General features: G+C 35.5%; 2 protein-coding genes across 4 annotated transcripts in view; one reads left to right on the forward strand and one right to left on the reverse strand.

Moving 5' to 3' along the window:
* LOC115447778 (complexin) overlaps positions 1-6,490 on the forward strand; it is a 289,970-nt gene extending 283,480 nt beyond the window's left edge. For all 3 annotated transcript variants that reach the window (XM_030174999.2, XM_030175000.2, XM_030175002.1), the window contains 2 exons: positions 1,638-1,770; positions 1,966-6,490. In XM_030174999.2, the coding sequence (XP_030030859.1) occupies positions 1,638-1,770; positions 1,966-2,039 (207 nt within the window). In that variant the 3' untranslated portion in view covers positions 2,040-6,490. The remainder of the gene's footprint in view (positions 1-1,637; positions 1,771-1,965) is intronic.
* Positions 6,491-7,297: 807 nt separating this feature from the next.
* Positions 7,298-12,318, reverse strand: LOC115447794 (hyaluronoglucuronidase). The gene is made up of 7 exons (XM_030175025.2): positions 12,119-12,318; positions 11,307-11,488; positions 10,704-10,838; positions 10,303-10,507; positions 9,858-10,089; positions 9,043-9,287; positions 7,298-8,899 (listed from the first exon to the last, which is right to left on the reverse strand). The coding sequence occupies exons 1-7, from the start codon at positions 12,292-12,294 to the stop codon at positions 7,879-7,881; spliced, it is 2,196 nt and encodes a 731-aa protein (XP_030030885.1). The 5' UTR covers positions 12,295-12,318; the 3' UTR covers positions 7,298-7,878.
* Between the last annotated feature and the right edge of the window lie 3,279 nt (positions 12,319-15,597).

The raw sequence follows: 15,597 nt of genomic DNA on the forward strand, positions 1-15,597 counted from the left end.
GTAATAATTAAATGTTTTCATGTACCTTGACTTATCATAAGTGCAACCATGTTCGCCTACGTGATGAATAAAGCATTTTTATTTATTTTTATTTTTATACACAAACCTAGTACAATAACTTCAATCCCCATAAAACAAACCAATATACTTATAAGTAATTGTTTCCACAACAATCAAACCTTTCAATGCTTTGTAAGAAAAACAATAGCGAGCAATCATCGTAATTTCCCCGAGGTGTCGTCCCGTGCCGGCTAGAGCCAACAAATGAAACAGTTTGTACACGCGGCGTTTCCCTTGTTGCGTTATCGTGGTCTATTGAGACACAAATTTCTTTAGTCTAACGTTTTTATAACTAAAGACAACACAGACGAGGATATGGTGCTATTTCGAGTGTTGTAGTCCAAAGTTCGGGGTTGTGCTGCTCCTGTTTTTAACAGTATGCGCATACTCTCAAAATTTAGTTTCTTTATTCAGGTCAATTAACGAATAAAATGAAATATTATGATGGGAATATTAAACTCAGAAACTAGTTTATTATTATCTTAAACTATGATAGCCGGACTAAAGAATTAGATACAAATTTCAAATCATGGATCATAAGACTACATCGGCGCTCCTTCAGCAACCAGATAACTTAACGTCCGATGTAGTACTTCGCAGGCTCTTCGATTATTATAATCAAAGTTGAAGTAAATATAAATTTTAGAGTAATTGGTATATTTTTCTACTCATGCGTCTTCAGTAAAAAGGAATTAATTGTATTTTCATTGTCATTATATTACTAACATACTTTTCTACCTATCATGTCGACTCCGACAGCATTAAAATAAGCCTAATTGTTTTCTCGGTGCTATTTTGATCAAATACCATTGTAACCCTTAAACGTTTTAAATAAATAAAATAAATGATGCAAATAAAATTCCTTGCGGGCAAAGTCACTGGCGCTGTTAGTAATGAATAAAAGGTGACAGACGTTTCCCGCGGGACTTCACTCAGACAATTACGAAGGCACAAAGCTACTGGTCTTTAATTACACTAATTAGACCTGCCTTTGCAACTATAAGCCTTTTAACAGAGTTGACAAGAAAACGTCAAGAAAGATTTCAGTTTTCAGTGGTGTTAAATTCATTTGCCTAATCGACGGAAAAGTATCCAGTCTTTACGATCTTTGAGAAGTTTCATAAATTTAAATAGACTATATTATTATTGAGGCTAATTCCTTGTAACTCTTGTAAGGTATTTGATGACAACGAACTGTGAAGTTTAGCAAGTCTCTGGGTAAACGAATCTGTCATGAACTAATTATAGTAAAATAAGAAGGTGACCAGGACAAGGAAATATATTATAATGCTATTCAATAAAGTGAGAAACGAAATAAGTTAATACGATATTTCTACTTTTCTGTTAAAAGAGATTTAGAACTAATATTCCTTTAAGTGAACTGGTGAGTTCCTGAGTTAAATGAATGATAAGTTTGGTAGATTCTTTGGTTAGGTAACCATTTGGACCTGAATTACCTACAATGGTATTCGCCCGCCATGGGGATAGGTAGGTATGCACCTATACATAGCATAAATACAAATCATACCATAACCTCTTCACCTGCATGCCACATAATCTTCGAAATTCTGTTCCAGTACAAAATCCCGAAGAAAGAAGAGGTGGTGGAACAGCAGCAGGCCGAGCCGGACAACCCGCTCATGAGGAAGAAGAAGACCCCTGAAGAGCTGGCCGCCGAGGCAGAGCTTGAAGATCAGGACGAATTCACCAGTAAGTATTGGTCAGACTTCAAAACTTTGTTTATACAGAATAAAATATAGTATATCGAATTTCAAAATTCTATTCTCGAGTTCATTTGATGTAAAAACAAAGGAATCCGAAGCACGCGAATGGAGTCAAGATCATAATCATGCAGAATTGCAAGATGTTAGCTAGATGCTAAAGCATTATATTTGAATGTTCCAGAACTGAAAAACACCATCGAAACGCAAGTGAATGAACTGAAGTCGCAGATCGAGAGTAAGTGCGTGATGCAGTGAGCGAGCGAGCGAGCGGTGCCGGCTCCCGCGCCCTCTCGCGCCCTCCCGCGCCCCTTATTTACATATAATTATAATCTGAATACATGATGTAGCTGTGCTAAGGTCATCGTTATGACTCACCAGTCACCGGCCCCGACACAACCCCGTACCCAAACAGGAACGTTTCGTTCGGAAACAACAGGTCGCGCTCAAAGTTAAGTAGGAGAGACTCGAATTCTAAATTTTTTCGGAACGTAGTTGGCTAGTGGCGCGTTGGTGCTTGATAATGAGCAATAATATTTTTATACATTCATTAAAATAAAATGTGGAGCGACCCTCGACACAGCACGTTTGAGAACGTACGGTCAAAAAGTCATCGGAACACAGCGCGGGACCTCGACACTCGAGTCGAACGCAAACAGTTTCGGAACACACGCGGACGTTAGGTTTTTATATGTTGACGCTTGTGATATATTGTTATTTAAGTGTAAAGAGAAATATTATAACATGAAACGGAACGGTGTTAATCGAGGGATATGTATAAATAGTATAGCACGCGTGTAGTACTGAGCTCCTCTTCGCCTGTCTATTCGTTACATTGAATAACAATGTATTCGCTGTGATTATTTGTATTCATCCAAATTCCGAGGCTCGGCGGGCTCGCTCCGCCGCGTCGGCTCGACTTTTGCCTTTAAATCTTTTGCATGCGTGCTTCAGCAGTGTTGAATCGTTTGTACGGTGTACATTACGAACCTAGCCTTAAAATCCACATCGAAACTAACGTAGGTTTACTATTGTGCGCGTAATCTGCGCGAGTGTGCGCGTGCCGTGGCACCGCGGTCGCGCCTCGTCCGTGTCTCGCCCGCGTCGCGCCCGCGTCGCGCCCGCGTCGCGCCTGCGTCGCGCCCGCACTGCGCCCCGCCGCGCCTCTCCCGCAGATTTCCAATCGTTGTCCATATAATTTCTTGCATGTGTAATGAATAAGAAGTTTGTTCGTTTAGTAATAAAAATTGTAAGTGTGTAGATAAATATAATAAAGATTTACAATTTTTGCCGTTGGTTTTACAGTTGTACCGTGTTAGTGGTAGACGCAATTTGTTTCTAATGTCTAAACGTTTATCGGTGTTTACGCTTAGATATAAAGTTAACACGTTTGTGAGCAAATTTTTCGAGCGATTAACGCCATCTAGCGGCGGTGGGAACTAAACTTAAGAATGTAATCGTTTCGATACTTGATGGGACCTCGAACGGATCCGATTTGAAAATCTTTGAGACCAATATTTTGCGACTGGAGCCATAGATCTTACAACAGATACTCGTATATAACATCTTTCTCGTTCCAATAATTTTGATGGAATAATACATAGTAATGCGCATAAAATGAATCTTTACATGTACCTAATCTATATCTATGAAATATGAGTTGTTCCATCACTTTGGAACTGCATAAACATAACTGATGACTCCAGTCAATAAATATTACAAACAGCAAGTCCTAATCGTCTCTTAGTTCGTTACTACACTAAAAGAACAAATAACATCGGTGTAAGACTCATCGTTGAGTCTATCGAAGATCACACCAGGGGATCAGCGACAGAATAGCGGTGTGAAATAATAGAAAGTAACTGTTCGAAAAATTATGTCCACAATAAAGCTGCAAATGCAAAAGATTTGTCATCGTCAAAAGCTGTGATATATGAATATAATAAACTTATTCAGCGCTGCAAGCGGAAGTGCCGCTGGCGCCATCTTTCCTTATTAGCTTCCTAACTTTACAATCTTCAATCTTAACATTTCTCTACTTGAACACTCAGCACATCATGTATTTTATTAGTTTATGATTGTTTACGAGCTCGCTTGATTTATTTCGATGCGGTCAATTACCTAGCTGAAATCCAAGCAGATATTCTATATACGTGTAAATAAAAAACAAATAATTTCTGATTGTTTACGACAAAACGCTATTTTTCTGATCATATTCTATATTTTGTCTCACTGTGCACATATTAAGATATTTTCATAGCTTGTTTAGGGTTTGGTTTGAGCACGCATAGTATCCATCAGGACGTCGTTGGCGTCCGTCCGTCGTTTCTATTCACCATCTTTATAAGTAATTCACAGTGTAATTGTGATTAGTATAGGTCTAACATATAACAATAATAATAGATCTATGTACTTGCATGGCATTTCTAGCTAACGGTTGTTCGTAGTTACTCTGGGTAAACAATAATAGAGTGTAAGGTTTCTGAATATGCGTATGATTTCACACGACCAACTTTACATCGTTCAGTACACTTTCCTTCAATGTACTTCATGTCTATGTACGGAGGTTCACTCATTCAACTAAGTATGCTTTTATTGTGCTAAATAAACGGCCAAATTAAAGTTAATCATCGCCGCGTCCCATCTTTTCGAAAATCAGAATATAAGTAACACTAACAGTTCAATCATAGGCTTACGGTCGTTGGTCAAAGTTTTGCTGTGTTGCCAGCCGAAAAAATATATCTTGATTCGGTAATTTTCTAAGAATGTAGTATCTCAGTAGCAAGTTTACAGTTATAAATTGTTACTTATTTATATCTGTCTATATTATTATAAATAACTAATCTAACTAAGTCTCTATTATATTATTACATAAGACTACATTCTTATTATAAAAATAAAACCTGGCGCATTAATTCATATACACACCATAATTCTAAACACATTTTCATAACAATAAAAGCACTGTTATAACTATCAGCACACGATCCAATGAGTGAATCTCCAAATTCTATACTTGTATCTGCAAATACTTAGCGACTTCTATATAATAGGCTATGCTTAACTTTTATCTAATTATCTTCTCTTAACAGTAGTTGTTAGCCCTTTCCCTTCGTTGTTGACTCATGTAGTTTAGTGTATTAGAATTATTTTGATAGCGTGATCGACGTCATTATAATGTCACTAATTTAAACGTAACAGTGTTATGCATGAGTGTGACAGCTCTTGGTGTGTCGTGTCGTTATCTCGACTGCTCCACGGTGCTTCGGGGCGTGACTGTATGCTTTCGATGTTCTATAGATGTATTCGTGTGCTTCGACGCTCGATTGAAAGGAATTTGGGTGATATCAAATTGTTGTTTAGTTTAAATATAATGTCTCACAGCCCACTCGTCTTTCATACGTGTAAGTACATCCTCGTGTGTAATTCTTTATATATAGTGAATTTACAAAGAGGTTTATACAAGGTAGTTGTTAGCGTAGAGTAATCGGTGTGAAAGAAAAATTATTTTTCAAATTTATAAAAAAAAATAAATGTATTTTTTCCGTAGCAATACATTTAAGACGACCAATTTTAGATTTGTCCCATTATAACAATTTAATAGTTTGCATTTGTATGAATCTTATGACTTGACACCCAGGGTAATATACGCTATAGTTTGTTTAAGTTAGAATGACTTTTTGGCCTACGAAGCCTAGACTTTCGGAAGTTACTACATTCTTTCTCTTGATGTACCAAATTTCCCCGAACTGTTGTTCTTTCTTTAGTCGAGTTGTGGAGATGTAGGATTAACGTCGTGGCGTATTCACGAGCGGCGCGGTCGTGGAAGCGGATTATGACTATTTATTCCTATCCATCTATCTCTCTTAATCTCATATAGCATTTAATATCTTATTTTAATAATATTTCATAAAATGTATCTAATAATCGTATACATTTAATGTTGTATCTGATATATTATATAAATATTTAATATTAGAATCAAAATAACAAATACTTATAAGGCACGATGGCTGTACGAATTACAAATACAACGGCTAATTACACCTCATCATACTATCCTATTTCCGTGTCATAAAAATTATAATACACTTCCCTCTTTTATTCCTAAATAAATAATATTTTTTCTTATTAATGAATATTTTAGATATAAAATATATCCGCTCCCAACACCGCTTCCGCGCGTTAATATGTCTCAACGCCTAACTTGTTAAACTTTTTGGATATACTAGCATATAATAGTTGCACTAGAATTAGAAGTTATGTATGTTGTCGACTTAGTGATACATTTGTAAATGACTAAACTACTGTTGTAGACTTAAATTCGTGTTAAAATTATAAAGTTTGACTTAATGCACTTTGGTTTTAAGAAGGAAGAGGATTGTTTCGACGTTGTGTTGTTTATTTGCCAGTTAAGGTGAAATTGTTGCCAATGTATTAAATTTTAAACCTTTAAAGGTGTGTTAAATGATTACTGCATAAATTAAAATATAACAATAGCAATATTAATGCTTAAAAGTAACTTAAAAAAGTTTAAAATATTGACTGAAATGTTGCCATCATACAAATTTACAAATGTGTCACTTTGAAATACGGTGAGAAGGAAAATAAGAACTGAAAGTATTATTACCTGAAATTTACCTGTTTAGTGATTTTGGGTATTGTATTAAATATAGTATACCATATTATAGACCCAAATTTACGGAAAATACAACGACCAATCTACACCACATGACAACTCTTTCGACATACTTAACAAAAACCATCGACAAAAAGTGAGGTAGTTTCTTATAAGATTAAAATGGGCCCGTTTCAGATAATATTACCGTCATGGGATACATTGTACAAAATAGACATTGCAATACGTAGGTCATAGACAATCTAGACAACGACACCTCGAACACTAACACAAGAGCTTCATCACACTTTAATAACAGTATTAATTTGTAAAGCAAGCGTCGAGTGCCCACAAACTATAGACACTCGCCGCTTCCTATAGACTAAAACTGTGTTACCAGCACTCGAAATAAATAAATCTACTAAATGGTATACTGGCTGTGTTGCGTTGTTGTGAATCTAAACACGGGTTTGTTTATTTCGCGTGTTATTGTTTTTAGGATAATTATTATCGGCCAACACGTTAGAGCGTTAGCTTACTTTAGTGACATTATAGTTAAAGTTAACAGAATGTAAAAAATCAACAGTAAATATTCAATAAATGCTGTTCAGTATGTTGTATTGTTATAATAAATAAAAAGTTAGTAGTATATCCACGATTACATAAAATTAGAATTATGTATGAATTACGAAAAAGGTTATTGTTGAAAAAATGTTTTTAGATAATAAAGAAAGGATTGAGCTTCTGTAACACATTGTTATTAACGTAATTAAGTTGGCTGCATTTCTGGCTGGACGCCATTTTGTATTGATTGTACGAGGTTCATTAGTTGTTTACTCTATCACTCACTGTAGGACTCTAGACGCTTGTTCGCTGCCACTCGGTTCGTATTGTTGCAGAGCATTGTTAAGGTTTATTTACGGGAACCCCTTAGTTGGTAAAAAGTTTAGGAGGGTAGCCATTTTCGTGCCGGCATGTCCGCCCATGAGAATGGTTTATCCAACATGTTGTTAAATAATAAACTACATTGTACCACTATGGTGTTGTTTTATTTCATGTGACTATTAATTCTAAGGACCAGTGATTAAATTTCTGCCGATAATACTGTCATTTTAAATAAAGTAGAAAGTTCTTATCTCCTTTAAACTATGTTAAAAGAAAAGAACTTATCTAGCTACAACTATTTAGTCATCAGCTAATATAAACTATACATAAAGATAAAAAAAACAAAGTCTGAATTATACCAACATTACTAGGACATAATAATTTATTATTTAATTTACAGTATAAAAATATAATTAGGTTTATGTACAAAAATTAAATAGATTACAGCAATAGTCTACATTTAAAAATAAGTTAATCTTTAAAGCAAATCACTTTCATTGTTTTTACCTACTATGCCAATCACACCAATGAACACACCTTTATATCTTCAAAATTAGGTAAAAATATCACTCTGTATCTCTTTCTCCGTTGATTTTATTCTAAAAACGTAATGGCATTCCAAATTTTATTCATATTCTTATTCAATTCATTAAGAATATCCATTAGATTGGTAACAGTTGTTTTTATGAAGCCCCTGTCTGTTTCTCCTACCTCTACAGCTGCACTATCATCAGTCACTTTTGTTTTTATCAATACATGGTGTTTTTGATCGTCTTTTCTTTCTTCCTCGGCATATTCATCCTTTTCTAAAGACAAATCTTTTAATTGTTTGTGGATCTTTTGTAGAATTTTCCAAACTTTTGCGCTTTCTCCACTGTCATTAATTTCGTTTGCAGTAATTTCTTCATAGTCTGTCGCTTTGTCTGTGCTTCTTCGTCTTCTTGTATGGGCTTGATTCTCTAAGTTGGTTTCCTTTGGTATATCCAATTTTTCTTTCACTTTACCCCGTGAAGAACGTTTATCGACTTTAGTTTTTCCGAGTCTTGAAAATTTTCTGTTTCTATCAAATTTACTTCTAGTTAAGTTACGTCTTGTCGATTGCAGTAAGTTTCCTAATAACCCTCTCGATTTCAAGTCCGACATTAAAATTCTCTTTTCTGCCTTTGGTTTAAATTTCCTAAATTTCCTTTTATTACTGCTATCAGTTTCGCTATCTTTTCTCTTTACCCTCTTTGACACGTATTTTAAATTATTCGTAGCCTTTCTGAGATCACTGTTAATATTCTTAATTCTAGCAGCCAAAGCCTCATTATTGGTAGTCATAGTGTAATCTGGATCGATCAAATCGAACGATAAATCTGCTAATGCATTATCTTCATCTTCTATATATGACCGTTTTACTCTGGTCTTATTGGTCTTATGACTAAAGGAATCTTTGTCAATAGTTTCTTCGTCGATGTCTTGACATGCTTCAATATTAGTGTTGGCCAGCACCCAGAATCCAAAAGATTTTGGCGGCAAATTAATTAGCAACGTTTTGTATGGCCTCACTCTTTTTACTACCGGTCTGATGTCCCCTTCATAGTACATAGCACGACCATTGACCACTATATTCCTGTTAAATATAATAAAAGTGAAAGATAAAACTAATAATGATTTTCTAAATATATAAATTATCCGTTAAAAATTTTACCCAAATTTAATTTTACCCTTTTGTGATAATCACGCAATATTTGGAAAAATAACTTCGTTACATACCCACTATGATCATGCGCAAGTATGAATTGCATTATATCACCACCCTCTTCTCTCTTCGACAACTTCAGTGAAAACCTAGCTGGTTCATCGTCCATGTTCGCTCCGTAAAGCGTCACCGCCCCTGATACAGGTTGATGGCGCAGCGATGTACAGTGACCAAAGATTATAGCTTGTTCAGGATCCATTTCAAGGTTTAATACTTTTTCACCGACTAAGTTCTTGAAGAGTAGGGCCATGTAGAAACTCTGAAAAGGATATTAAAGGTCGATTTTTGTGATTTTTTTTATTTAGTGTAGAAATTGCCTTATAATCCATCTATAGTATTATAGAGCAGCATCTATATATATATAAAGCAGAAGAGTTTGATTGAACACGCTAATCTCATGAACTACTGGTTCGATTTGATAAATTCTTTTAGTGTTAGATATTTGGAATGGAAATGGAAGAATACAAGCTATATAACATCACGCTATGACATAGGAGCTGAGAAGATTTATTCCTTTTGAGAGCTTCCATTGCGTAGGCTGTGTAAACAGTTAAAGTTATGCAATGATCATGTATGACAGAATTTTAATATTAAATCTCCGAAGCTAAAGTAAATACTTTTGATGTGATAAATGTACCAGTTGCTCTACTTCTTAATACTATTCATTAGAACCTACCAAGACCTATACAGGGTCATTTTGACATTGCGTTACTAAATGAAACCACGTACTCGTCTTCACCTTTGCTGACATTATGCCAAAGATCATAAATTAATAACGAATATTTTTACTACAAAAACCTGGTTTTAGTATAATAATAAATCATAATACCAAACTTGGCTCGTACATCTCCTCCTCCAATAGCTCCCTGTAATGGACGGAGAAACCATTCCTCGCAGAGTACCCGAGGCTGGTGAGCCAGTCCACCGCACGCTCCAGCTCATTATATACCCTCGGCGTGGTCTCCGTCAGCCATAACGGAGTTGGATTGTGTGTGAGCAGCTTTAGCAACTTCAGGCGTTCTGACTCCGTCATGCGCTCTAGTTCTTGAGCTGATGAGTTGCTGAAATATTATCGTTATTTACTAGATAGTCCATTTGGTAATGCTCTATCTGTTTATGATCAAGAACTATTGTTTTCTATTTTAATGATGCACAAAAGCCAGTGTTATTACTGGGCATTCGATGTCTCAGGAAATCTATTTCAGTACTTAATAACATTTCAGATTAATATTGTGAAGATATGGTATGGTAGCTGGTAATCTTAAAATCCTTACCCATTCAACATAATAGCATCCATCATCTCAGTAGATAGCATCACATAGTCCTTGAAATCGCTCTTGGAGTCAGCATGAAGGCAGCCCGTGACGTCACCGCCGACCACCTTCCACGCACCAGCCCTCCCGGGAGAGAACGTCTCTATAATCACTCTCAGAGTCTCCAGGTCGTTGAGGTATTCTTCGATTGACTGGTTCGTGCATTCTGTGATCGATAAAGAAGTAATCAAAAAGAATATTAAGCAACATGTGATGTATCTCTTTTTTATTTTGGAGAAGTAACTAAATACATATGCCATTCTTTTAGCTGATATGTAATGTTTAATATTTATAGGTTTATGCAGCAATTTTTTATCGTCAGCGCGATGGTTTACTGTATTGAAATTTGTGTCTATTCTTACCATAACCTAACTGCCAGAAGATGTCTCCGACGTGCGCCTTCTCCGCCACGGTGAGGATGTTGAGCGTGGTGTTGGGGTCCCACATGCCCGACGGCATCCTCTCTTGATTATTCAACGCGAACACCAAGTCAAAGCCTAAATGATGAAATGACAAACATTTCGATACAATAAACTGCATATTCAATTAATTGATTTACAAGAACTTAAGAAAGCTACAAGGATACGTTTGAACTGTTTGGAGTTCTAGTCTATGTAAATCCAGACTTTTTGTTCATTGATGATATTTTGTGCTTATGTTACATGACTTATTAGGTACTTATAAAGGTATTAAATCAAAGGCCTGTATGGTATTGCTACAGTTTATGAGCGGTCGTGCCGCTTATCACCAGGCGAGCGTCATACACTCTCATATCTCTTCATTCAATTCGTAATTCAACTGAAATAAAATAAATATTTTCAAATTTATGGAATCATTGTTAAATTAGCATGAAAATAATTTCAGAAGACTTCAGCGAACTTCAGAGTATTTATATTAAACATAGAAATTAAGTATTTAAACATTATTTGCATAGGTACCTACAAGTAAAATCCGTTAATACTAACCGGTAGTCTGGGCCCACTGCAAGAACTTCCTCCACTGCCGGTACCCAACAGCCAGGTCCTCAGCCTCTCTGCCCTCGTCAATAGAGATGGTGGCGTTGTGGAAACTCATCTGCGCCGTAGACGGGCCTGCGATCCTGAGGTATGACGGCGTGAGTGCTGACGCCATGCAGATGCACTCTTTGCTGTAAAGGAACGTTTGGTTAATGCTTTTTTTAAATGTACCCTATCGTGTACAAAATATACCTAGGCCCTCTTCCACAACTTCTAAGTAAATACTACTTATCACATAAAGATATAAGCCGACCAAATACAAAAGACACTTTGATCAATGCTCCAAAATAAATGCAATGACGTTGCTACATTAGCTGTTTAATAGTCCGTTATTTAGGTGTAACTTTAATCGCAATTTAAATTTGCTGTGGTGTTAACGTATATAAATTATGCTAGATCATTTTTGTCCTCAAAGAGAGAGGCGGAGGCACGGCTAGTACAGTCACTTTTCGCTAAGTGTATTCCGTCGCGCGTTGTCTAAAAAGTTAATAATTACCTTCGTTTAAAAAATATATATATTTTTTTATCTAGAACTTAATTAGTCTACAATCTACTTAAGGAGCTTGAAATGTGTCTTCAGAGCTGACTGTATTTTTTGTTAGTTTCCGATTTCATTAAAAAATAAAAGAAATTATACAGTGACGATCGCAATGCAGTACTATACATTTTAATTGTTTAAGACTGATAATGTTACTATTTGTTAACAGACGTCTTTATCTGATCACTTAATAAATAATAAAAAAGGTATTCAAAATACTTACTTATCATATTTCCCACTGCTCGAAAACAAATATTTAGGATCTATGGTGAAACTCAAAAACCTACTATCGACTAAGTTTACATGGTGCTCCGCGTCTATCTTCACGCTGTACGTGTCGGCGGTCGCCAGAGAGATTACACTAAAATGCACGAGCAAGAATAAGTACGTGTGATCCATTGTAACTGTGCAGGAGAGAGAACGTGAGGTCTTTTATTGATGTGTATTATTAAATGTTACTGTCAGTGTGGATAATTAGTTTTTTAAGAGATATACCAATTTCACTAAATCTTATGTTTTTAGAATTTCCGTGAAGTTACGTCAACTTTTTGCAAATAAGATAATATTATTAGTAGGTAGTCTTAACATTGTCCATTAATGCGGCTATGAGATTTTTTTATTTAATAAAATTGTCTCTGAGATTTATGAGGAGAGGGACAATCAAAGAAAAGGAAGGAAGTAAAGGAAGAAGATTGATGTCAAGTATATATAGTATCTCATGAACTTCGTCAAATGTCTATCATACCTATAACATATCATCGAAAAAACGCTGCGTGTTATACCCAACCAATATGAGATACGGGCAAGAGAATGATGACGGTATAACATTTTTTATTACCTGTCACAGCTCCGATATGCAGCTTCATATTATTATATATAAGAATTTATAAAATAGCATAATTGTGTAATAGCTTGTAGCTTATACTAATTATGTGATTTGTTTCCTTGTTTATAGTGAATACCTTTGTATGTCAGTAGCGTCAGTGACAAATAAGATACTTCTTTTTATCTGTAATCCAATTATGAAGACTTTTTAGTCACAAGACCTTTGTGTTAAAGACCTCTATAACTAATAAATTCAATCAAACGATTAAAATGACGTATAATGACTGCACACAGACGGAAATATCTCAAATTGACGCAAATCGACAACTGTCTGCGTCATTAAAACCTGCTGACTTCAGCACCCGATATTAACAAACTATGCAAATTCGTTAGTATTTGTATTTACTTTGTTTTTGTTATTATGTCACGTTTTAGCATTGACTTGTTTTCAATACTTCATAGTTTACACATACTATTTAGCGTTCCTTCCAAGGGATCACCTGATTACGGAACCCTATTACTAAGTCTCTGTCTAGTCGACTTTTCATCGATGTTCTTGCCGACCCATTCGGGCTTCAGACAAACCTATTTACACCCTGATTTTACAATATTTATTTTATTAACGTGGTTTCTACCATGTCTAACTAATAACTTACCTACACACTTGTATTTATTATACAGGCCTACTTATAGGGACAGAACTAGAATACAATTGTAAGTGCTTAGGTAGTCATTCCTCAACTAGGAGACCCAGTGTGGCTTCTATAACCACTAAATAATAAGTTAAGCAAGACACCTTAAAAAATTCTTATGAAGATTAGGTTTTTAGTATTTTAAATATCATTCTTTAGTTGTTAGTATTCAAGTTTCCTCTCGATGTTTTCTTTTGTCGTTATTTCATTAGTCGTATTTGATTACCTACATGAGTATGGTATTTTTTTCTAATTTAATAACCCAATAATTTTAATCGACCCTGGATCATGACTAGTTAGATGAGTCACATTGCTGGAAGTTTACCACGAGTATTGTTCCTATCCAACTGCCTAAATATTGCTTCTGGGAAAATTGGTAAAGTTTCCTTATCTAGACAGCTGCGCGCTTGAATGTTTGGGAGATAAATGGTAATCATAAAAATATACAGGAAACTGATAACGCATAGCTATTATGCACGTGGGCTATTTATGTTATGAATATTAGATAGGTATGTTCAGTGTCGTAACTAGCCCTGGATTTGTAAATAGGCCGCATAGCCGCGGCCCACTCACTCACTCACTCGATTTAATTAATCATTGGTTTATTTAACTTTAGTGCCTTCCAAAATACAAAGAAATGGAAAATTAATAAGTATTTTAGAAACCTACCTAGTTACATAAACTAACCCACATGAGGCGACGGAAATAAAATGCCTACACTTATAAAAAATATAAATCCGTCACTGACCGTAACTAGAGCGGTGTTCGGGCACAGAGCGCAGACCTGGAGAGGCGCAGAAATAATTAGAACATTAATAAATTTTAGGTCATGTATGAGCACAATTATAAGATATCCCAGAAGCGGCTAGTTACGGCGCTGAGTGTGTACCTATATTGTTAACACATTTGAACTTTAATGAGAGGAATTGATACATTCGTACAAATAAGGAAACAGGTGTTATAATATCAAGCTAAATAACATAAGATGGGAATACGAAAGAACAAACATCAAGAGATACAATGTCTATTTTGTTCAAGTTATACTAGAGTGATATGCTACTTGATGTTAAATGGAATGAAGTGATCCTTTGAAGATGCACATATTATAATCAAACATTAACATAATAAAACCACTTTACTGTAATAAAAAAATAATGTTTGTGACACTTGCTGACTACCGTCTACAGGTAGAAATGACGCCTTCTTCAAAAATAACAACCGTCGTAACGGAACAAAGACAGGCCTCGATAGAGGAAATATTATAGATCCCGCTAACTTTCGGAACTCACACACACACGACATCACGCATTTATGCGCTAAGGGGTGTGCAGAGGCGCAACCAGGGCAGCCACTTTTCGCCAAGTGTGTTCCGTCCCATGGTGTGATAGGGGGCGAGCTTGTCACCATATCGGGCATAAATTCCAGACTCCGGGCTAATACTAAGCAGAAAATCCCACATATGACTTTGCCCGACCCGGGATTCGAACCCAGGACTTTAGAGCGCTGTCCTACCGCGTATGCAGTACAACTACGCCATCGAGACAGTCAAGTCTTTCGGAACTCAATCGTATCGTAATGTGTGATTTGGCATTGAAAAAAATCTTTGCAAAAAATAATTTCCTAATATGTCTTCATAAATATTTCGAATTTAACTACTTTACTAAAAGATAATCTTATAGGAATCTATTTATGAGGTCAAACTCAACGTAAAACTATATATAAACATAAACTTATCACTTAAAGATAAATAAAAAATCTATTCAATTATCCGTCTCCACTGTGAATGACTCATGCTATATGAAATAGATATACGCCGATGTACGTAGTACATAGTATATGTATATCGATGGGGCCGATATTAAAGATGAATGAGTTGGATTGTATCATAACTACGTGAAAAACTGGCTGCAATTGGCTGTACAAACTGTAAATCATTTAAACACGTTAAAAAAAAGTTCAATATAATTGCAACACAGTTTGAACGACTTAGTACATATCGATACACTTTTATTTTATTTATCGTCCGCCAGCTTTATTTCCAGACTAGCTTTGCTCGCAACTCCGCCCGCATAATAAACTTTCACTGGTATAAAACTCATACTATGTATTTTTACACGATAAAAACAACCTACATCCTTTCTTTTGGTTCATGTTTACACCGAAAGTCGATTTCATTAATATCGGT

Source organism: Manduca sexta, chromosome 18 (assembly GCF_014839805.1).
Source record: "Manduca sexta isolate Smith_Timp_Sample1 chromosome 18, JHU_Msex_v1.0, whole genome shotgun sequence".
Classification (NCBI taxonomy): domain Eukaryota; kingdom Metazoa; phylum Arthropoda; class Insecta; order Lepidoptera; family Sphingidae; genus Manduca; species Manduca sexta.